The following is a 25,611-nucleotide window of genomic DNA, read 5'->3' on the forward strand; positions in this document are numbered from 1 at the left end:
AACAAGAAATATTTATTTTAAACATTTCTTGTTGGAAACATAATGACAGATTTTGCAGACAGATTTTGACACTCGGTGCAAATGCACGTGTTGCACATATGGTAGAGCCGCCCTTGTTTGCTTTCATCTGATATTATTATTATTATTTAAGTTATATCAATTTAATAAAGTAGATACTGAATATCAATTAAAGTTACCAATCATCAGTAAATAATCAATCTAATTTTTTAAATCAGAATCAAAGGAAGAAAGTCAAAGTTCACAGAAAGAGACGTTTCCTAGATGTTTGAATCGGTAACTGATAAATGAGACTTTCTATTGCATAGTGAATATACTGTGTCCCTACTTAGGGTTTATGATTAACCCTGGGGACAAACTTGTTATTGTGTCACGCTATACATATGCTGTAGTGGTAAGTGCTTCCATTCTGTAGGATTATATTTTATTTCAACATATTATCTAAAAGACTTCTCCATTATTCATTGAAATTATCCACAATATGAGACTCAATCGTTTTAAAAGAAAGTTGAACGTTTAAAACTCGTGAGCTAAATAAAAAAAAGTACTTCTACGAGGGTAAGTCAAAAATTGTCCGCAATTTTGACATAACTCTTTTTATATTGTTCATACTGACCTCAGTCCTCGTTTATTTTATTATATTGTTCATACTGGCCTCTGTCCTAGTTTGTTTTATTATATTGTTCATACTGACCTCAGTCCTCGTTTATTTTATTATATTGTTCATACTGGCCTCTGTCCTAGTTTGTTTTATTATATTGTTCATACTGGCCTCTGTCCTAGTTTGTTTTATTATATTGTTCATACTGACCTCAGTCCTCGTTTATTTTATTATATTGTTCATACTGGCCTCTGTCCTAGTTTGTTTTATTATATTGTTCATACTGACCTCAGTCCTCGTTTATTTTATTATATTGTTCATACTAACCTCAGTCCTCGTTTATTTTATTATATTGTTCATACTGGCCTCTGTGCTAGTTTGTTTTATTATATTGTTCATACTGGCCTCTGTCCTAGTTTGTTTTATTATATTGTTCATACTGGCCTCTGTCCTAGTTTGTTTTATTATATTGTTCATACTGGCCTCTGTCCTAGTTTGTTTTATTATATTGTTCATACTGACCTCAGTCCTCGTTTATTTTATTATATTGTTCATACTGGCCTCTGTCCTAGTTTGTTTTATTATATTGCTCATACTGGCCTCTGTCCTAGTTTGTTTTATTATATTGTTCATACTGACCTCAGTCCTCGTTTATTTTATTATATTGTTCATACTGGCCTCTGTCCTAGTTTGTTTTATTATATTGTTCATACTGACCTCAGTCCTCGTTTATTTTATTATATTGTTCATACTGGCCTCTGTCCTAGTTTGTTTTATTATATTGTTCATACTGGCCTCTGTCCTAGTTTGTTTTATTATATTGTTCATACTGACCTCAGTCCTCGTTTATTTTATTATATTGTTCATACTGGCCTCTGTCCTAGTTTGTTTTATTATATTGTTCATACTGACCTCAGTCCTCGTTTATTTTATTATATTGTTCATACTGGCCTCTGTCCTAGTTTGTTTTATTATATTGTTCATACTGACCCCAGTTCTCGTTTATTTTATTATATTGTTCATACTGGCCTCTGTCCTAGTTTGTTTTATTGTTATACTGTTGTGGTCATGCTATGAAAGTTTGATCCTAATTTCTCCACTTATCTTCCTTTTTATTGCAGATAGATGGTGTCCGCTCCATTAAAAGTTTGCACCAAAGAGGAACAACGATCAGTGATCCGGTTTTTGTAGTTGGAAGGCGTATCAGGAAGCATGACTAATTTCCAGACTATGTGCCACTTCATCATTAGTTACTTGTATATCTAACAGAACCATATCACCAGTGGCGGCGATTGGACGTTAAAAGTGTGTGTGTGGGGGAGGGGGTAAGACATAATCTAAATATTTGTATATTAATCTTAATTATTATTACTGGGGATTCTTTAACAACTTATAGTTTTAATTCCACATATGCTATTAAATGTATATTTATTACTCTTAGAAAGACAGTAAATACTACAAGCATATGCTACGACATTTAAAGAAATACTTATTTTTGCAGCTTCCCAAAACATGTTCGTTGCCATTTTCACTTTCCTGGAATACATAAAATCTCAACAATACTTAGAGTGACTCCACACTCCAGTTATACAAAATAATCTTAAAACCTAGAATTATGTTGAATTTACTAAATTTCATTTTATATACACTCGTACACCCCTAAACACATCACTTCACTCGTAGATTACACTGCAAAACAATGGAAAAGGTAGTAGTTATTTCTTATTACTCTCTTCTTAATCCCTAAGTACTCGCGTGGGGTGTTCACAGAACCCCAAACAGGTAACTTTTGTGTTGCTAGCCAGAAGTCCTGATGAAAAATGTTTCAAAACGAGTACAAAAATCTAATTACAGCAAATACTTTTAAATACATCTCTAGAGTTATGCTACATTGTCTTAATTATTACAAAAATATATTTTTATTGTAAAAACCTAATATCAATTTGGGGGTTTACTGGACCCCCGCGCGAGTACTGGTGTGACAAAAAAGGGTGCGAATACTTAAGGGTTTAATTAATACTCCATACTGTTAGAGGAAAGAAAAGACATTTTATGAACTGTCAATTTTTGTGCAATTAAAGAATAACTTATGAAAGACCTTTCTTTTTTTCGAAATGTTTTCTCAATTAATTTCAAAGCGGTTGAGTAGTACGCTGAAATTGTTGCGTTCAAACAGTTAATTTTTCGATCATTTTCCGTGGCAATTAAAACGCAATTCCTGTAGGTTTCTTAACTCCACGGGAAGACAAATAACCAATACGTACTCATGCAACGGTATACAATATATGGCATCATTTTTTTTCTATGAAGTAGTAATACATTTAATAACTTTACATTTCCAAATGAAACTACATACATTAAGGGGTCACTTCAAAAAAGTGGGGGGCAACTGCCCCCTTTGTCCCCCCTAATCGCCGCCCATGCATATCACGTGCACCTTAATTGTCACCATCTGTGGCCGTAGATGGTCTTCTGGCTCCTTCCTCGTGCATAACACTTGTGTGACCATTTTTGAATTTTTCAATCCATTCGTAGACACACTGTTGCGGTAAGACACTGTTCCCGTATTGTTCCAAAAGTCTTAGATGAATTGCGGCTCCTGATACACTTTCCGACCACAAAAACCGGATCACTGCTCGTGCTCTTTAATGCAAATTTCTCATGGGGCGGCCATGATCTATCTGCAACAAAAGTAAGACAAATGGCGGAATTAGGATCAAACTTTCATAGTATGACCACAACAGCAACAATAAAACAAACAAGGACGGAGGTAAGTATGAACAATGCAACAAAAGTTATTTCAAAATTGTGGATAATTTTTGACTTACCCTCGTATACATTTTCTTTATCTGCAGCTAGTTTGTTTTATTTCAGTTCAGTTCATGTGGCGCTGTATGTGCACTTATGGAAAGAAAACTCGTGTCACTGTCACTGACATTTTTGTCAGAAATATCTCCACTTTCTTTATACATTGGAAGTTCCCTAAGTTTTCAACAGTAGGAAAGATTACTAACAAACACATTTTCAATGTTTTTGCTAAATATTAGCGTAAAATGATGAGATTATATACAAAAGACTTAAATATGAATACATTTCTTTCCCTTACTAACTGGAAGGAATTTCATACTTAACACTGAACATTCAGACTTCTCTAGAAGAACACTCATCTGGATCTATATGTTTTTGTGATTAAATTATTACAGATATTACTTATAGTATCCCAACATTTGTATCTCTCTTTCTTTCTCTGTATATATATATATATATATATATATATATATATCGGGTGTTGCAAAATAAGTGTTACAACTCTTGGGAGGTGACTCCTACCACTGAGACAAGACAAAAAGTTCTCTTGAACTTTCGCCTATCGGACATAGTTTCAGATCTACAAGATGCCGAAAGCGTGGGAAAATGACTTTCGGACGCCAATAGTTTGGAAACTATCCAACGTAAAGAGGGCGGGTAAAAAAATCACTGAAGAAGTCGTACCTGCTGTATTGAATTTTGCATGTTTCACAATCCTACCATGCACGCGCAAGGGATTCCCCAAAGGAACGTAGGGAGTCCCGGATAATCTGCCAAATGAAAATTGGTCTAAATGAATATGAATTGATAGGGTTTCTACCAGGTAACAATAATTCGTTTGTATTAAGTCGATATCTGGAACAAATACAAAATGGCGGACACCTTCATGCAAGTTGTGTGTGGTTGCATAATCGCCAGATACGGATGCTGGCCAACAGTGAAGTTCTGAATATTAAGTGTAGCGAATTCGTACTCAGATCCTCTAGAAAGACATCTCGAGTGTCGGTAGAGCACAACAAATGAAGCAGGGTGATTCACATGTGTGGAAACACGTAACGAAAAATGCCCAGAAATGAACTCATACTCAGTATACGTGAGTTCAAATCGTCGGAAATGTAAGGATTAGCGTCCAGAACATGAAAGTCAATTCACCAATAATATTCCCTCAAACCGAAGCAATATGATGTGTACGGTTGCATATCAATAAGGATGCAACAACTAAGACCAAGTTGAAATTGTGCAAGGGGACTCACTAAGAAACTGGGTTAACTAAACGAATGTCTCTAGTGGGCCTTGAAATGTGGCCAATGTATGATTGATATCAACATGTAGCTAATGGACAAATGTGAACATGTTCCACTACTGCTGGGACACCGTCTCATGTGCGAAAATTAGGAAAATAACGTTGTACATTCTGCTATTACATCTGGTGCACTTTTTGGTAGAACGTAACTACAACACGATGTGTACCTTACACACAGTGCACATGCCAAGACAAAGACGAAAATGAACCAATTTGGCGCATGTAACACTACAGCAGGAACACCATACATATGGAAAATAATACGACATGAGAAATAGGAAGAAACTTCTTAAACCTCTGATTGTTTACAACTGTGCAGTAGGAGTAACAAAATGAAACACACAAGCATGTCGGGAGGCTCTACAAAAGCGCTTGCCAAACAAAGTGGGTACTCCTTAAAGAGATGAATACAGAGAAAGTCAGGCTCCCTCGAGCCTCAGGGCTAGAGTGCCTGCTTTCGCTCGCGTGGTCGCAGTTTCCAATCCTACTGGGAGCCCACGGCCTCAGCATCAAGACCCGAGTAGTTATTTTCCTATTTTTCCCACGTGGGACGGTGTCCCAGCAGTAGTGGCACATGTTCACATTTGTCCATTAGCTACATGTCGATATCAACACACACATTGGCCACATTTCAATATCGATCATGCGATCCCACTAGAGACATTCATTTAGTTTGCCCAGTTTCTTAGTGAGTCCCCTTGCACAATTTCAACTTGGTCTTAGTTGTTGCATCCTTATTGGTATGCAACCGTGCACATCATATTGCTTCGGTTTGAGGGAATATTATTGGTGAATTGGCTTTCATGTTCTTGACGCTAATCCTTACATTTCCGACGATTTGAACTCACGTTTACTAAGTATGAGTTCATTTCTGGGCATTTTTCGTTACGTGTTTCCACACATGTGAATCACCCTGCTTCATCTGTTGTGCTCTACCGACACTCGAGATGTCTTTCTAGAGCATTTGAGTACGAATTCGCTACACTTAATATTCAGAACTTCACTGTTGGTCAGCATCCGCACCTGGCGATTATGCAACTACACACAACTTGCATGAAGGTGTCCGCCATTTTGTATTTGTTCCAGATATCGACTTAATACAAACGAATTATTATTACCTGGTAGAAACCCTATCAATTCATATCCATTTAGACCAATTTTCATTTGGCAGATTATCCGGGACTCCCTACGTTCCTTTGGGGAATCCCTTGCGCGTGCATGGTAGGATTGTGAAACATGCAAAATTCAATACAGCCGATATGACTTATTCAGTGAATTTTTTACCAGCCCTCTTTATGTTGGATAGTTTTCGAACTATTGGTGTCCGAAAGTCATTTTGCCACGCTTTCGGCACCCTGTAGATCTGAAACTATGTCCGATAGGCGAAAGTTCAAGAGAACTTTTTGTCTTGTCTCAGTGGTAGGAGTCACCTCCCAAGAGTTGTAACACTTATTTTGCAACACCCGATATATATATAATAACAAGTACAATCACCTATCGAATTACGGGAACTGCAAACTTCGTTTAGAATCTCTATTCACAAATAAGTAAGTGATAACGGAAGCAATTGTTGCAACTGTAGTCAGGAAAGTTGAGTAACAGGCAGAGATAGTATTTAAAACCAATGATCGTGGGTTCGAATTCGGTTTAGGAACTAATGATTTTGAGCAAATTAATGTACACAAGGAATAATCAGGATCCAATCATAATGAAAAGTCATGATATCAGTTACAAAAATAAAGTCACTTCTAGGTTCGCCAAATAAAAAGGGTTGAAAGACTAGTTGGCATGGAGCTTTCCTAATTCTTCGTAGTTTACCAATCAATGGTTTAAATGCTTCTAACATACGATATTGGTACAGAATTACTCATTAATTTTATACTTTCTCCACCCTAAATTTGCTTATGATTAGTCTTCTCTGTTCATATTTAGATAACTAAAAGAAATGTATTATTAGATATCGCAATTTGTACCTTACAGAATGAGTGCTTAACGTAGGAATCCGTGGCAAAAGTAACATATTTTCAAGTTTTCATAAAGTCATGTTTGCAATTTTTTCTTCGATTGTTTTCTTTCTTTCTTTCTTTACAGAAGTGTTGGACGTACTCATCATGTGTTTTTTCTAGTTCTATATTTAGGGAAGAGTTAACCTACCATTTATCTTGGGTGAGTGGAGAACACTGTAGTTTTTTGGCTGTACATTGCATGCTTGAAGTTCCACATCTACAGCTGGACATTCTGGTAACCCGGAAGGACTGAAATAAAACCAAATGTCTTTTACTGTTTTATTTATTTATTTATTGCAATATTAACGCATCACATACTTACGCTAGCTTAAAAAATTAATAAATTCTTTTACACAATTTATTCTTATAATATATTCTCATAACTTACGATGTTTTGGCACGAATACGTGTTTTAAAATTGAAAATGATGTTACTTTTGTTCTGGACATGAAGAAAAAATTGACATGAAGTTTCGAAAAACTTATAAAAACTCTGAGAAGAGCGTGGGGTAAAAATAAATAGTAAACAGTACAAACGCAGTGGTGATTGGAAGGAAGCTATATCAACTTCAGAAGTTAGGGAAAGGAAGTATATTCAGTATCAGGAAGTACTCACACGCTCGGAGATTACTTTGTAGTGTCCATATCTAGTTATATTAGTGAATATTTGACATATGAACGGGAAATAGAAAGAGTAGGGAAAGAAGTATTTGGAAAAGAAAAACATGTTTTTGGGTCGTTCAATAAAGAGTAACAAAGTCGAATTATCAAATGTTACGAGCGAATCACAGAGAAGAATCTTGTACTATACGCGAAAGATAGGGAAAGTGGTTAGAGGCTTTCGAAACCTGAGTATGGAAGAAAATGTAGTCAGTTAGCTGGGCGGAATAGAAAACGAAGTCGTAAAGTCGGCAGAAGTTGGTATGACGAAGTGTCTAGTCTGAGGTAATTATTGAAGAATTATTAGAACATAGCAAAAGAATATACACTAATTTATTTTCAAGGAAGGATAAATGATATGCTAAAAGGAAAGATTGTTGCTTGAAATTTAGCGTCTCTTTTCAGCACCGAGGTTATGTGAGACGTGAATTTACAGTTTAAGGTGGAGTCTGAACCATCATTATGAGTTAATGCTCTCCCACTAAGAATCGTACTCGGGATTCCATGCACAAAGGTGCGTGCGCTAGCTCTAGAGGGGTGGGTGAGGCTGGTAAAAGGAAAGGAAATAAAGAATGAAAAGAGAAGATTAACATTAATAGATGTTATTCAAATGGTTACTCCCTCACTAGAACAAAGAAGGTAACTGGCGGCTGAAATGCATGGTAATTCTCAATTTGCTGTAAGCGACATACAAGGGTAAGTCAATAAGTATCTGCAATCAATTTTTATTATTTATTAACACAAGAGTACAATGCTTTTATTCATATCATGTTTCAATGTAGTCACCCTACTTTTCAATGTACCTGTTTTACCGTTGCTCAAGCTTTCCGATACCCTTTGAAAAAAGGTTTTTGGTTGCGCAGCAAGCCACGAATGTGCCGCTTCCTTCATCTGTTGATCAGAGTTGAATCGATAGCTTCTGAGAGGATCTTTAAGTAGACCAAATGGATGGTAATCCGATGCAACGGGGCGAGATCGGAACTGTATGAAGAATGCTCCAACATCTCGAAATGCAGCATCTGAAGAATTTGAGCAATGTGAGCGGCGGTAGGCCCGCAACCAGAGGGGGCTAGGGGCCTGGTCCCCCTAAATTTTTCGTGGCCCCTCCAGACCTAAATACAAAAACACAATTTAGATATTTGTAAGATAATTTTTAATGACTTGGCCCCCTCTAACGTCTTCATGGCCCTCCAAAGCGCATGTGGAAGCGCATTATCATGCAATACAAAAACACCTTTCGACAATCGGTCTCTGCGTTTATTACGAATTGCTGGCTTCAACTTGCTTACCACACTGAGAAAAAAAAATGTAGGTGGCATACTTAAAAACGTAGGTTACATTCGTAATTCCTGTAGTTTCTGGACTTAACGTACAACCGTATATAACATCCTGCAGCAAACGTATAGCTGAAAAAGTATGTATTATACGTACTGTCTGCACAAGTGCAATGACGTCATTCGTGTGACGTTATCTGCAGTAACAAGTATATACGGAGGTAATATCTAGCTTTGTGACGTCAGGGTCGTATGTAGCATGTGGGTTAATAATGACGACATACACTGACTATCAGGACGGAGCATGATTTCAAGAAGTATGCAATATACGTTCTGTACGTATGTTTCTTGCGTTCAACCCCGAGACAGCATCTATATTGTACTTGTGCCCCATACGTACGACTAGATACAGTATACGTATTGTACGTATGTATTATACAGATTTTCCTTATGTCGCACACAGCTTGTCCAGATACAGCATACAGAATATCCGTATGCACCATACAGAGTGCATATATGTAGCTTACAGACTGTCTGCATGCAGCATATAGATTATACGTATGTCGCGTACAGGTTGGCCATATGTAATGTATAGATTGGATGTATATAGCTAATAGGTTGTCCATATGAAATATACAGATTTTACCTGTATCGAATACGTATTGCCTTCTTGTAATGTATGGATCGGACATATGCAGGATCTAGAGTGTACGTATAGTGCACCATTATTAAAGTGCTGCAACATACTGCAAAGTGCATGATACATTCTTACTGTAATGTTGTCAAATATTGTTTTACTCTGTATGAAAACAAAAATAGCTTAAAATACGGTTGATCTCCTTTGTGCCAATAATAATAAAATTAACAATACTACACTTTTCAAATCTTAGTTTGGAGCAGTGAAACTGTCCAAAGAAATGTATTTACCTGCAGGGTGTCCTATAAGTTTGGGCTTCCTGCTAATTCGTTGGAAAGCTACTGCAAAGTCAAGTGTTGAAAAGTGACACAAGCGTTAATTTTAAAATTATGGGCACAAAGCAGGGGCGGATCCAGGACGGACTTCTGGGGGGGGGCGGTCGGCGGTAATACTGCTACTTTTAAGAGCTCCAAACTTGTTATGGATGGGTTTATTTATATATAAAATAAGAAAGTTTCCTCTTGTGGGGGGGGGGCGATCGCCCCGATCGCCCCCCTCTGGATCCGCCCCTGGCACAAAGGATGTTAACCATATATTAAACTATTTTCGTTTCCATACAGAGTAAATCAATATGTGATATATTACTGTAAGAATTTATCATATGGTTTGCAGTTAGTTGCAGCACCTCAATAATAATGCAAAATGCACAGCCTTATACAATCCTATATTCAAACTCAAACAAGATTTACGTACAATCATTTATTAAGCTGTTATCATCCATTGCTTGTACGATATAAAGATTATTTTACCTCATTCTTTTCCTTAATAGTATCTTCTACTAAAGTGCAGTTGTTACCACAAGAGGCCTGAATAGAATTTTCCAGAAATAACTTCTCTGTACATTTTAATTAACAGGTATGTCTTTTTTTTTAATGTCGCAATAATTAAAAGTGTGGTGTCAGCCGGAAACGTATTCGCTTACAATATGATTCCTACTCAGTACTCGCCATTAAAAATGCAACACCAAGAAGGAGACTGGGTAGATGCGCCAAAGTTCCCAGGCCGATACCTAATAGTAAGTGCAGAATACTCTTAAACGTTCGCTGTATTCGCTGTGTGACAACGTGGTGACAGCGGAGGCGTTGTGCAGCCATCGACTAAACATATTTATTCTTCCCTGCTATAGACATTCTGCAAATTTGGACTTTCCTGGATGCATCCTTCTTAGTGCAACATTTTAAGGAAAGAGCAATTTAACAGTCTCATACATTGCTTAAAGAAAGAGCAATGATTCTCAGAATTACTCGGAAGATATATATACACAATAATTTAAAACGGTTATTTCAAACTTTACAATTCAAAGCACGAAAAGAACTATAGATAAAGGAACATTGATTTTAGCCAAATAGTAATTAGTAAACTCAATCACACTCAGTACCATTAGTTGCTTGGTGTTATCCGTAAGTCAGAGATCACGGTATCTCATTTCGTGTAGATTTTTGCATTTGTTTAACGCTAAAAATGTATTTTATCGCTAATTGAACCCAGTACCATATATATACCGACAGGACGTACCTTAGTCACAAGGTGACATGAGTGAAACACTAAACTATTCGATTGACACCTTGTCAACACTAGAGAAAGTTACAAAGTGATTAAGTAAATACGGAACATAGTTCATACAAAGTATAGCGATGTATGAAGTCTCCGTTTCATACGACTTGGATAAAGGATACATCTGAAATAGCAACAAAGAAATATATAATGATTTCTCTGGATAATTTGGATTAGTCCAGAATTCGAACACACACACGCTGGTAAGTCCAACATTTTTTTTTAAACTCCTTTCTTCGGATTCCCAATAAAGTTGACTACTGAAAAGCTGAGTTATAGATTCTGTATTAAAACAACACCTTCGCTAGACATGTTCAGTATACACATTGTCTTACATACAGAACAATACATTAGTTATTAATGCATGTCTGAAATAATAGTGCTTCGTATAGAATTTTACTTCATCCAATCGCAATAGCACAAAGATAAAAAATATTGCTAGGCATAATGTTCTTATTACAGAGAAAAAGAATTAAAATGACTTAACATTAACAATCATTTTCTTTAAACAGAGATAATATTTTATTATAATTTATGGAAGAAAGAAATAATTTGTAGTACAGTATCTTTATTAGGGTTATATATTCGTACAAAATAATGTAAGTACAACTGAGTCTGTCTTCAGAAAGGGCGTACTTTTAGCCACAACCTACACTGCTTCTTTTGACTGTCTTTCAAGCAGAATCCTGGTTTGATGCACGAAATACCTGCAACAAAAATAAGAAAATATTTAAAATGTTATATTCAGTGTGCTTAATTTGGTTGTACTTAACAATACAAAGTATCTTAACATTTTTGAGATTAAATGGACAAAATCTGTTCGGTCAGGTATGGACTTTTGGGTTGCACGTAGAAAAACTATGAAGTGTTTATTGATGCTGAACAACAACTCAAAATGTATTACCATTCAAAAGTAAGTGGGTACCTCAATGGTGTTCGGGTTACCATGGGGTACCTAATGTCTGTATTTTTTAGATATATGAAAATATATGTCTCTAAAATGTAAGGAACTGACATCTGTTTACCGAAAACCTCAACTCGGTAAGCCTTATGGATATCGAGATATGGGAAAATAAAGAGCGACACTACAGAACTGTGGAGTTTGCGTACTAGATGGTGCAGTTTCGGAAACGTAATTACGAGGGCTTACAACAACCTCAAAAGTAGTTTCAATTAAATACACTACACACACGCCCTGATGGGGGTTTTCGGGTACCATGATATTCCCAGAACTCTCATTTCTAAATATTCTAAAATATGTCTTAATAACGTTTTAAAGAACGTTAGAGGTGTGTGTTTACCGAAACCGCAAGTCGGTACGCCTAACAGTTACCGAAATATGGTGAAATAAAAAGCGACACCATAGGTACGTGGAGCTTGCATATTAGACAGTACAATTTAGAAAATTAATTAAAATATGACTATCAAGATATTGTCAAATAAAGGGAGGATCCATATAGTTATGGGGTTTTCGTGTTAGGTGGTAAAATTTCCGAAACCGGTCATGTAAAGTTAATAAGCATCAGTAGCAATTTCATCTTAAAATAATTAGGTATTTCCATGGAGTTTAAGAACATCATGGGGTCTACCAAGATTAAATTTTAAAAGTTTTGTAAAATATATTTCGACATTTGTAAAGAGTATTAGAAATATGTATTTACCTAAAAGTTCCAGCTAGTGCATCTAGCAGCTAGAGAGACACCATACAATAAAAGCGTATTAGATCTTGAAATTTCAGAAAACAATTATTGATCCTAACAAAAGTTAAATAAGATGGTACTTATATGGATTAAGTGAGTACCTCAGACTCGTCAGTACAATTTCGATCGAAAGATTAATTCAGCTCTAAATTTTCTTTGGACAATTCCAAGCGTTCATCGGGCTCTGAAATAAAGTGAACATTTTTTGTCAATATCTAATATAGCAAGCGAGATATAAGGAATTATGCATTTTATGACGTCGTAAAAATAGAGACCCACATGGATTTGTACTTTTGAGTATTTGCTGTAAGAAGTAGAAATTTCAGAAAACAACCGTATATACCTTAATAGACAATTAAATGGGCGAGGGCACGATGGCTTAGGGGTAGAGTGCTTACCTCTAGTGTATTGGGTTCTTGGTTCGATCCACGGTCAAGTCAGTTTGTAGTGCACATCGTATTCGTGGGTTTTCTCGGGGTACTCTCTTTCCTCCCACCTTTGCATTCCATCAATTCTGTCAACAACATTCACTTGCTTTAATCATAATCTCCCTGAGACTAAAATGCATAATCGTGGGTCGCTACACTGAAATATTTCTTTTTATTTAATTTTAAAATTAAATAGGGAGTTAAGTATGATCGTATCTCTACAGGTTAAGTGAATACTCCAATAGTTTCTGCAAAAAAATATTAGTTAAATACCCTACCACTAAGCTACTGTGTCCCCGCCCACTGAATTGTCTATTAAGGTATATACAGTAGTTTTCTGAATTTTTTTTTCTTATAGGAAAGAGCCAAAAGTAGAAATCCGTAAAGATCTCTATTTTTACGTCATAAAATATATAATTCCTTATATCTTGGTTACTATCTTAGATATTGACAGCGAATTTTCATTCTTTTGCACAGCTCGATGAACCCTTGGAATTGCCTGAAGAAAACCTAGGACTGAACTAATCTTTCGATCGAAATTGTACTGAGGTACTCATTTAACCCATAGAAGTACCATCTTATTTAATTTTGTTGCCACCAATAATTGTTTCCGAAATTTCAAGATCTCGTACGCTTTTATTTCACAGTGTTTCTCCAGATGTTAGATGTACTAGCTGGAAGTTTTGGGTAAACACATATTTCAAATACTGTTTACAAATGTCAGATTATATTTTCAAAAGCTTTTAAAATTTAATTTTGGTAGACTCCATGATGTTCTAACACTCCATGAAGATATCTAATTACTTTAAGATGAAATTGCTACTGGTGTTTATTAACTTTCCATGACCGATTTCGGAAATTTTAGCATCTAACACGAAAACCCCTTAACTGTGTTGGTCCTCCCTTTATTTGACAACATCTTGATAGCCGTTAGTCATATTTTAATTCAATTTCCGAATTGTAGCGTCAAGTATGCAAGCCCCACATACCTATAGTTTATTTTCCCATACCTCGGTATCCATAAGGCTTACCGAGTTGCAGTTTTCAGTAAAAAAAAAAATCAGTTCTTTACATTTTAGAGACATGTATTTCCATATATCTAAAACGCAGAAATTAAGTACCGCATTGGAACTCCATTGGAGTACTCACTTACTTTTGCATAGCAGGGTAAAAACGCCAGTGGTTCTCACTTTAAGGTTGAAAACATACTATTTTGTCTCTTCTCTGAGCATCCTGAATCTGTCGGAGCTGTACCATAGTTGGAAAGACTCACTGATCCTTCCTATAATGACCATGTAGTTAGAATTAAAAAAGGAGTAGCCGTTGGAGGAAAAACAATATTTTAAAATCCTTGCACCAGTAGTCGTCACCTTAAAATCAAAATGTTCCAGTAGTAGTCAGGATTTTCTACCAGTGTTCGTCACTCAAATAACTTGACATAATTTATTCAAAAACGCACTGTGTATCAGTTTAGGGTTAAGAATACAATATAAAGTAGTAAGCTTAATAACTTTGCATCACTTTTAGCACTCAAGAAATAAAATAAAAACGTTTTTACATACTTTTTAAAGCAATTTCAGAGAGAAAAATGTTAACTGAATTCAAAAGTTAACTGTATATCACTTCCACGTTAAGAGTACAATATTAAATACTATGTTTAATAACTATACGTCACTTTAAACTCTCAAGAATGAAAATAAACGTTTGTACATACATTTTAAAAACAATCTGAGAAACAAAATAAGTTAACTGAATTCAAAATTTAATTATACATCACCTTAAGCTTGAGAATACACTATAAAATACAGAGATTAATAAAAAATGAAATCTTTAAGTTTAACGTCCCACGATTATGCCGGTTAGGCTACAGGAGACGGAGATAATGAGAAATGAGTGAAATGGTGGAATGAAGAAAGTGGGAGGAAACGGGAGAACCCCGAGAAAACCCACGAGCACGGTGTTTGTCCACTACAAAGTCCACACGGCGCGAGTTGGGATCGAACCAGGGACCCCAAACACCGGAGGTTAACACTCTACCAGTGAGCCACCGCGCCCCCCTGAGATTAATAATAATGCATTACTGAAGAATGAAAACAAAAATGTTTTAGCTACCTATATTGTATTTACATGTTACCGGTATTTCTCATTAACTTTTTTTTTGATACCTCATGATCAAGTGTAGGGATACGCAAGAGAAAAGATTTGAGATTGTCTCCTCTCGAAAAGGTGCCGCGAAAGTTATGTCTCGTCTCGAAAACTGGATCCGTTTCTATTGGAAGAGCTCTATCTCGTCTCGAATTTCGTAACAAAAATTCTGTCTCGTCTTGTCTCGTGCGCATCCCTAATCAGGTCCATAGCCAAAAACTTCATTTCGGAGGGGGTTCGATAGGGCTTTGGGATATCCGAATTTAGATATAGATAATCGATATTGACAAACTATCGAAACTTGTTCGAAATTTCGAAAAATACAGCAATATCGAAATATAAACAATATCAAAAATCGAAAATATAGAAATATGAAAGAGATAAAAAATATGGATATATCGATCAAAAATGGATATATGATCTTGGAATACGATTTGGTGGAATAATGAGGGAGAAAAATAATCATTGATTAAATATTAAATTGAAAAGAAATAAGAGCCTGACGCTCAAATACTTATCTATCCGGCACCCATCTTGATCCCCGTAAAATATCATGAAGTGCTTGATTGATTCTAAACCCAATAATAGTAATAGTAATTTAACAACAAACACAGAATATATAATTTACGCACCTTGAAATGTAGAAATTAATGATTGTAATCCCCAGCTTTCCAATAGACGTTTGATTTCTCCAAATGAAGATTCGGATATCTTGTTTCTTCTCAAGCAATAATGGGTTACAATAATCAGTTGCAGTCCAAAGCCAAGTCACTAAGTTAAGCATGAAAATAAAGAATTCATTAGTTAGATGCATACAAAATCCTACGCATATAAATCCGAATCTACTTGTATTAAATTGTAAATTTAAACAAACTAAATTATACTACTTTGGAAAGCGTCTCCAAATACAATGTTTTCATTCTAAAGTGAAGGAATTTTTAAAATCGGATGACCCGTTTGCGCTGTACACTCGCTATGCGTCCAATGTGAAATGAAAATGCAACATTGCCATTTACCTGGACCCACAACGTAAGTGAGTGAAGTTACTGTCTTTTACGCTAACATGTCGATGGCCAGCCCCCGTTTCAAACAGTAACTTCATTCACTTATGTTGTGGGTCCAGGTAAATGACAACGTTGCATTTTCATTTAAAATTGGGTGCATAAAGAGTATACAGCACAAACATCTCGTCCGATTTTTTTTAAAAAGTGTTCACTTTAGATTGAAAACGTCATATTTCGAGATGTTTTTCCTCTTACATTTTGTTGTAACTCTGATAATAACAGAGTTATCCTATGTCAGGGAACGTTTGAGACATCCTGTATACATCATAAGAAGTTCCTTTCTAAATTCTACACGGATGTGGTTTCATTGAATGTGAGGTGGGTGATACACATTAGGCCTTTTGGGAGTACGTCACACGAACGACCGTAATTTTGTGTTCAAAATTTTTATGAATTGATGGGATATGTGATACATATGGCCACGGACTAGAATTTTCTCAGTATGTCAAATATGCAATCAGATTTCATGCAGCTTAATTTGGTGAAAAGCTATTGCCAATTGAACGTTACATTTACCTCTTTCTTGCAGATGTTGAACCATGCCGTTAGCACGTGAGGAATGGATCGAAATAATCAAACTGTGGGGCGGGAGGAGTATATGTGCAGTGGTTGCCGATTGCAGTCATCCACAATGTGACTCTGTGTCACATGTTTCAGTGTCACAGTAATTAACTAAATTTGAGAAGACGGGGACATTCGTGAACATACATCGTAGCGGTTCAAACTCGCGGAACCTTTTTCCTTCCCCATTTTGAACCGGTACATGAAAATGCCATTTTCTCCATGTTTGCCTGCACCGATTTTGAAAATTCCTTCACTAATCGATTTCTCTCGTCGAGTACTACAAGAAACAGTTAAAATCTCGCGGGCCCTTTTTTCTTCCCCATTTTGAACTGATACATGAAAATGCCATTTTCTTCATGCTTGCCTGCGCCGATTTTGACAATTCTTCACTAGTCAATTTCTCTCGTCGAGTACTACAAGAATTAGTTAAAATCTCGCGGTTCTTTTTCATTCCCCATTTTGAACTGGTACATGAAAATGCGATTTTCTCCATGTTTGCCTGCGCCGATTTTGAAAATTCCTTCACTAATCGATTTCTCTCGACGAGTACTACAAGAATCAGTTAAAATCTCGCGGAACCTTTTTCCTTCTCCATTTTGAACCGGTACATGAAAATGCCATTTTCTCCATGTTTGCCTGCGCCGATTTTGAAAATTCCTTCACTAATCGATTTCTCTCGACGAGTACTACAAGAATCAGTTAAAATCTCGCGGAACCTTTTTCCTTCCCTATTTTGAACCGGTACATGAAAATGCCATTTTCTCCATGTTTGCCTGCGCCGATTTTGAAAATTCCTTCACTAATCGATTTCTCTCGTCGTGTACAAGAATCAATTAAAATATCGCGGTCGTCTTTTCTTCCCCATTTTGAACCGGTACATGAAAATGCGATTTTCTGCATGTTTACCTGCGCCGATTTTGAAAATTCTTTCAGTAATTTATTTCTGTTGTCGAGTACTATAAGAATCAGTTAAAATCTCGCGGGCCCTTTTTTCTTCCCCAAGCCAATATTTTTGTATATTTTGAATGTATTCAAGTATGGAACAAAAGTATTATATAATTCCCTTAGTAGGTTTCTTAACTTCATATTTTTCAACTTAAATTTTATTTATTTTAATTATTTATTTTCTTGTGACTCAATATTTAATTGCAATCGTTCATTGGGGAGAAGGGTGGCCATTCTCAAATATATAAATATAGTATTCTTAAAATTTATGTGTTCTCGTACTATTAGTTTCTTCCACTAGACCTGGAAATTGAAAAATTAATACCTGGAAAACCTGAAAAATTCAGGGAAATTGAGTTCCATATTTATGTATGAACACTGCTATTTACAATTTTTTTTTTCGAATAGGGAGAACTGTACAAAAGGGTGTTTTGGGAATTGTATAACAATAGGTTTCTGGGAGTGTTGTTCGAAATGAAATCTTTAAGTTTTACGTCCCACTATTATGCTGGCTAGGCTAAAGATAACGGGGTGTTGTTCGCAGTGTTGAATTCAGACATTTACACCCGGGGGGGAATGTCAACTGCTCGGGGGAGGGTTATTTTTCTGTATTTTTTTCAAGAAAGCAGCATATTTAACAATTCCATTCACATACACATCTTACCTAATATTGAGACTAATTGCTGATAAATATTCAATGAGATTATAATTTTAAGAAAACAATCGTTTGATTTCATCTAAAACATTAAATAAAGACTGGCAAAAATAGTTTACACTAAACTTTAACTGCTATTTACATTAACTATTTTTATTATTTCCTATATTCAGTAATTACTGTTTGTTACTAATGTAAAAATTTTTAAAAAGATTTAAATTAACTGAAATATTTTTTCTCCTAAAACAAACATACTTAGGAATATCTTAATAAAAAGTTATCATTCTTTCTCACACTTCTGATTCTAAATCAAACATATTAGCCTTGGTTTCTTCACTGCATATACATCAATAGTTTAGTTGACGAAATCTTCAGTAGGATTAGTGCCGTGTCGTGGAAAATCAGCGCTTGGCGCGAGAGTATACGACGGCATCCCCGTATATATGAGTGAGGTCGACAGACCAGCCGCCAAAGGTGGGAAAATTTTAAAAAGTAAACCCTGCTTTTCCTTGATTTTGAGCACTTTTCATTACTTTTTTCCTTTCATTTTATATATGTCCACATGTATTTCATTCCTCTGTTTTTCTTTCCTTCTTTTCTTTTCTTTTTCCCTCCCGAATTTTTCACCCCTTACTTCGGCGCCCGGGGCCGTCGCCCCGCTTGCCCCTCCCCCATGGAACGGCACTGAGCAGGATCTTGGCCACCTTCAATAGCAATCTTTCACTTATATACTATTATCATATTGATAAATTCTATATAAGTCTCTAATCAAGGAGGGATAACTGTTCCTCCTTGATCCCTCTAAATGACGCCCACTGAATCTCACCCTTTAACTGAATTATTTTTAATTAAAGAAAGATGTGTTTACTTTAACAATCGTAAAACACATTTACGTCTGTTACTTCCGATGCGAGAAATGGGATTTAGGCGCCCTATTTCAAATAATGTAGGAACTGTATATTTTCAAGAACTGAAGTCTGCTGACATGAGAGATTATATGGAATGATCGAAAGATCTTCCCTATCTTTCCTTTCGTATCTCAACCTGTGCTAGTGCTACCTACTAATATATAATATAGGGCGAGAGTATAGTACCTACTAAAATACAAACCTTTCTTCAACAGTTAACAATTTCATGTTCTGCCAAACTCAGTCATAGCGTTAAGAAATACAAGTTTTATTCACTATTTGGTATTATATCTTAGATGTTACATGTTAACATTTATATAGAATGGGTCTGCGTCATTTATATGTATATTGAGAGATCGGATTTCGTCTGCACGTACACGGAAAGAAAAGCAAATAATTGGGTGAAGTAATTTCTACATTTTGTGACTGAAATTTTGGGAGTTTCTCCGGGGGGGAATGAATTTTCTTCGGGGGGGAGATTCCCCCCCGGGCTACCCCCTGAATTCAACCCTGGTTGTTCGGTGGGGGTCAATGTTGCCAATTTTGGGTAAAGTCCCTAAATAAGGGGAATTCGACCTCAACGATAGCGTAGGTTGACCATAAAATTTTCAGTTAAAAACGGGACAGGTTCTTGCAACCCTAGACTTTTAGATCTACCTTTGTTCTTATCAGTGCCTTGATATCAGATTTCCTCCTCTCTCTCTTTGTTACAGAGCGGGTACTTATGAAAAAGGAAAGACACGTTGAAATTTGTTCAACACACAACCAACTGCTAAAACCTCTGCTGCCTTTCGAGCAGTACTGCGAACTATAGAGTATGTTTAATATAGGGAATTTCAGTTCAATTTTTGCCTCTTTGTTATTATTAATTATTAATACTTTTAAAAGGAGTAAAGATACTGGGTTTGTTATTTACTTCTTTCATTTACATAGAACGGGACGAATACTACTTTTTCCATCTACTGACGGGACGGCCGGGACACGCCACTAAAACGGGACTGTCCCGGTCAAAACGGGACGTATGGTTGCCCTACGATAGCGACAAAAAATATTTTTTTCCGATTGGAGACTTTTTTGGGTGATTTTTAAATGACGATTTACCTACTTACACATTTAGCGACTTTTTGCTCCAAACAAAATGTTCATCTGTAGAGAAGCATTATTAGTTCAAAACAGTTTTTACGTTCTTTTTTTCTGTTTGTTTGTTTTAATCAGCGCAACTGATGAAGAGTTTGGAAATACAGCATACTCACTGCCCCACAATCCTGCATTGTTATGTTACCCTTGCCCTCTAACGAAGAACAACTACAAACTTGATGTCCTTTAGTTCGCAGAGTTTCCGTTGAGAAACACACGTAATACATCATTACCGATAGCAACAAGATTAGCTATAGATTGCGTGAATAAAGGCGAAGAAGATGTTTGTTATATTTGTCCTTTGGGGTCTTTTAATTATTCTGCACTTTTTCTTTTACAAAAAAATTGCTTAACGTAAGTACTGTAGTGTTAATTATTTCGGAACTATTTTGACCACAATATGAACAAAAGTACCCGAAACAACCTGAAATGATCCCTGAATTAAAGGATTGGTTGCGCCCTATTTACAAAGATGTGAGTAGAACCAGCGGCGCAAATCTGTCTTCAACATTGGGGGGGGGGGGGGTAAGACCGTTACCATACTTTTTTTGGGCGATGTCCAAAATACTTATGAAGTTGAAAAACAATGTTGTGGAGGATCAGAGTTGTCTTCAGCGTTGGGAGGCTGCAGATTTGAGGCATATTCTGGGGGACATCTATTTTATCTCACGTTCCTTTGTAGCAATCGGACAAAAATAATCAAATTTCTCCCAAAAAACACATTTCAAATCGGATTATTGGGGAGAAGTCCCCCTCAGTTCCAAGATTGGAGGGGACATGTATCCGTCATCCCCCCCCACGGATTTGCGCCAGTGAGTAGAACATATTGTTTAGTTTACATCTACAACTTTAAAACAATGCTTATAGACAATGAATTTCTCTATTATTTTTTATAGCGACTTTTCACCCAAAATTGGAGTCGTCATATCCCGTTTCGCAAACTTATTGCCAACATTTTGGAAACTGGTTGCGAAGAGAGCTACAATGGATGAGTCGAGTTATTTCGTCGCTTCCGCTGTGAACCTAAGTACAAGATTCCAAAGAGATTAAGAAAAAATGAAATGAAACCTTTGAGTTTTACGTCCCACAGTTATGCCGGTTAGGCTAAAGGAGACGCTGATGATAAGCAATGAATGAAATGGTGGAATGAAGAAAGTGGAAGGAAACGGGAGAACCCCGAGGAAACCCACGCACAAGGTGTTTGTCCATCACAAAGTTCATTTGACGGGGGCTGGGATCGAACCCGGGACCCCAAGTACCGGAGGTGAACGCTCTACCACTGAGCCACCGCAGCTCTTAAGAGATTAAGAGTCACAAACATAGTCACTTTCAATTTTGTAATATATATAGGTCTATATATTGCATCACTGACTAATAACTAAAATCCTTGGATTGTATATATAAAAGTCGCCCCCTGCCCGTAAAAAGCTTCATTCGAACTCGGAATCGAACAATTGCATCTGTAAAACAGTGCTGATTTGATTTTAACGTTCCTTTCAGCAGCAAGGCTGTATGAGACGTGGACCTACAGATTAACGTGGAATCCGAACCACATAAGCTCCGGCCGGGAATCGAAAAAATGAAATGAAATCTTTGAGTTTTATGTCCTACGGTTATGCCGGTTAGGCTAATGGAGACGGTGATGAGTAATGAATTAAATAGTGGAATGAAGAAAGTGGGAGGAAACGGGAGAACCCCGAGAAAACCCACGCACAAGGTGTTTGTCCACCACAAGGTTCACTTGGCGGGGCTGGGATCGAACCCGGGACCCCAAGCACCAGAGGTGAACCTTCTACCACTGAGCCACCGCGGCCCCCGGCCGGGAATCGAACCCGGGTGTCCCACGCCAAAGGCGTGTTCACTAACCACTTAGCCACGAGGGAGCTCATCTATAAGGCAGTGTAAGCAAACAAAAAAACGCACACTGGATGTTTGCGCAACTGAGGATCAAAACATTCTCAATGGAGTATGAGAAATAGTTAACGCCAATCAAAGTGTGCTTTTGCTTATTTATTACTTCGTTAATACTTAATTCCTTCTAGAAATAGTGAAACTATACTATGAAGAAACACTAATAAACTAATAACAATTACGTTGTATTTCTTACCACACCACGACCATTCTTACCACCCATAGAATTTGAACCTAGTACTATACTGCATTAGTCACGCCGTAACGAAAGATGAGCTGTTGAAGCTGTGTTGTAGCTACCTGTATATCACGCGGCCTGCGTTGGTACTCCTCAACATAAATACCTCACAGCCCAAAGCCAGGAAACATCACAGACAGAAGACAGGGGCACAAGCAGTGCCTGACACTTCACGAACTCTAAACCCGCCAAGACTCAACTCAACATGACCTTCAATTACGTTCTAGAAACCAAACCAATGCTAAGGCACAAACTTACCAACTTCCTATATGAAAACACAAGAAAAAAATCTAACTTTTTTGGTTCCAAAGTGATGACATAACAATTATACTAAAAAGGTTTTAATTTTCAGTAACCCAAACATTAATTAACTAGGGAACATAACAAAGCAAAAATAAATAAAAATAAAAATAAATTAAATTAAAAAATAAAAATCTGACAAGTAAACTCTCCCTGACTACTTTTTTTTTTTTTAAATTTCAGTGAGGCTGTAAAATATGTCAGTATCTTCGTAAAATATATATATTTCAATGTAAACAAGTTCTTTAAACAAAAGAAAGCTTTGTAGTAGAGCGCTTACCTCTGACGCGTTAGGTCCCTGGTTCGATTCCTGCTCCCGACAAATAGTCTTTTGGTGAACACTGTAGGTGTGGTTATTCTTAAGACTTTCCAGTTTCCTTACATTTTCTTGATTCCACCATTATCATGTATCTCATTGTCACCTTCTCTCTTACATTGATGTACAATCATGGGGCGTTAAACTAAAAGCAAAAAAAAAAAAAAAAAAAAATTGCAAATATCCTAGTAAAAATGAGTTTTCTAGACTACACAAGTGGCCCCGCGTAGGGTAGTCGCTAGCGCTCTCGCCTTCGGTGCGAACGGTTCCGGGTTCGATCCCGGGGGAGAACTCGGTCGAAAAAGTATCAAAAGATTTTAAGTCCAGCCATCCTGAATGAGGTTTCCTTGGGTTTTCCTCATTCACAGCAGGCAAATGCCGGAGTGGTACCTAACATATAGGTCCCAGGCCGTTTTCTTCCTTCCCCAATCCTTTCTTCCCTTCCTTTCCCCGGATAGTGTACTCGCCAAGGAAAGTCATCCCTCATATGGGGTAACAAGGCCATTGATGCCGAAAGCCCAGAAATCTAAATCCTAAATCTTCACTACACAAGGAAATTTCCGCGCTGAAAACGGTTTATTAGCAATTATGTTAAGCAGTCCTGTAGTAAATCTGCACCAAGTAATAAATCGTCACATATAAAATGGAATGAATAAACACATAACATTCATTTTGCTACCTTGAAACATAATATGTTTCAAAACATTAATATTCAAAGTTTTTTCAAAATTCAGATTCACCCATTCCATTCTCCTCAATCATTTACGAGTTACAATAGTAAGAATTGTAGTCATAAACTACATTACTTACTTAGTACTATATTAAAGCAAGTTACACTAAAAGAATATATAATTAATGGAATATTTAACTAAAGTAATAGTTAACTATTGTACTTACCCAGGCTTTTGTTTCCTTCCTCTCTTCTGTTCCGTTTGTAAACAACCTCGTTTCGCAAGCAAAAGACGGTAGTTCAATGACGTCAGCCATGGCGAAAGAAAGAGTGTCTATAGGCGGTCTGGATCTTACACACAGATGGACGTATATAACGTATAGCTGAAGTATTTAACATACGTATACGTATGTAAAATACGGAAAATTGTTAGATGTCAGACATCCTGCAGCGACATGATGTAACATCTAAGCGGGTAAAAGGCAGTACCTCTGTAGTATATGGATAAAGTACGCTCCGTACAGATTTCCTTAGTAAACATAACGAATCCTTGTATTTGTACAATATACCGCTGTCCGGATAATGGATTTTTCTCAGTGCAGCATATCACAGTACCTTTTACCGTTTATTGTTGATCTCTTTTCCAGGTATTGTTCCAGGATTGAAAATCTGTAAACATCACTTGCCCTGCAGAAGGTTGACTCTTGAATTTCTTTTTGACAGGATATCTCGGGTGCTTCCATTCCATGTTCTGGCGTTTGCTATCTGGTTCAAAATCATGAATTGACCTTTCATCTCCAGTGAATCTTAAACGCTTTACATTTAGGATGTATGATATTTTCTTTTAATAATTCAATGGACAATAATTCAATGCGAATGGCAGTTAGGTTAATGCGATTGTATCGATAGGAGCTTCGTGGGTCTCGAGTTTGATTCCTCGTTGGGAAACATTAACAACTTTAAATGCATTACGGGGGTCGGATTCCACCTTAAACTTCTTGGCTTTCTTAGGGGACGCCTAAAGAATATAATGATTAAAGATTGTCCAAAAATTAGATGAACTGCAGGAAACCATCAGTGTTTATACATTTCAGCAAATACTTATTACAGAATATCAAGCGAGTGATTCAGTTGTGTTTACGAAAATTTTGATGACATTCCCATATTTATTGAGAAAATTATTTTTGCATATTTCTGTACGATTAAAAACTGGCTGAAGAAGATGTTACTTGTAAATTGTGTAGAAGATAAGTTAGAACAATAGTAATGATTTATATGGATCACCCTATAAGTACGCTTAGTGCATGGCTAATATATGTGTGTGTATGTATGAATGAGAATAATGACAATTGTCATGGTTGTGAGTATATGCTGTAGTAAACAGATAATTATTGATTAATTAAATTAAACGATAAGAAAAGATCTGGTAGCATGAGAATGTGGGGTAAATTTAAGAACACTACAGAATCCATTGACATAATTTCGATAACTACAAATGTATAAGTGAACTGGAATAGAAAAAGAGACCCATTGAAGAAAGATTAATTCTCTGTCACTGAGCAACCGTCCCCTCAAATGCTTTCGTACAGATTGTCCTGCTTAAAAGTCTACACCACAATACCATAATTCTGAAATGTACTGGACAAATCAAAGTAGATATTCAGCATTACTCAGAACTATTTCTTAGTAGAATCAAAAGACCTGCTTTTA

General features: G+C 36.5%; 1 protein-coding gene across 1 annotated transcript in view; it reads right to left on the minus strand.

The window, feature by feature from the left end:
- Positions 1–25,611, minus strand: part of LOC145681598 (glycine receptor subunit alpha-2-like) — a 102,063-nt gene that overhangs the window by 44,968 nt on the left and 31,484 nt on the right. Inside the window, exon 2 of the mRNA XM_081753223.1 lies at positions 6,885–6,985. Coding sequence (XP_081609349.1) covers positions 6,885–6,985 — 101 coding nt within the window. The remainder of the gene's footprint in view (positions 1–6,884; positions 6,986–25,611) is intronic.

The sequence above is a fragment of the Thermobia domestica genome, chromosome 3 (genome assembly GCF_964235325.1).
Source record: "Thermobia domestica chromosome 3, izTheDome1.hap1.1, whole genome shotgun sequence".
NCBI classification, from domain to species: Eukaryota; Metazoa; Arthropoda; class Insecta; order Zygentoma; family Lepismatidae; genus Thermobia; species Thermobia domestica.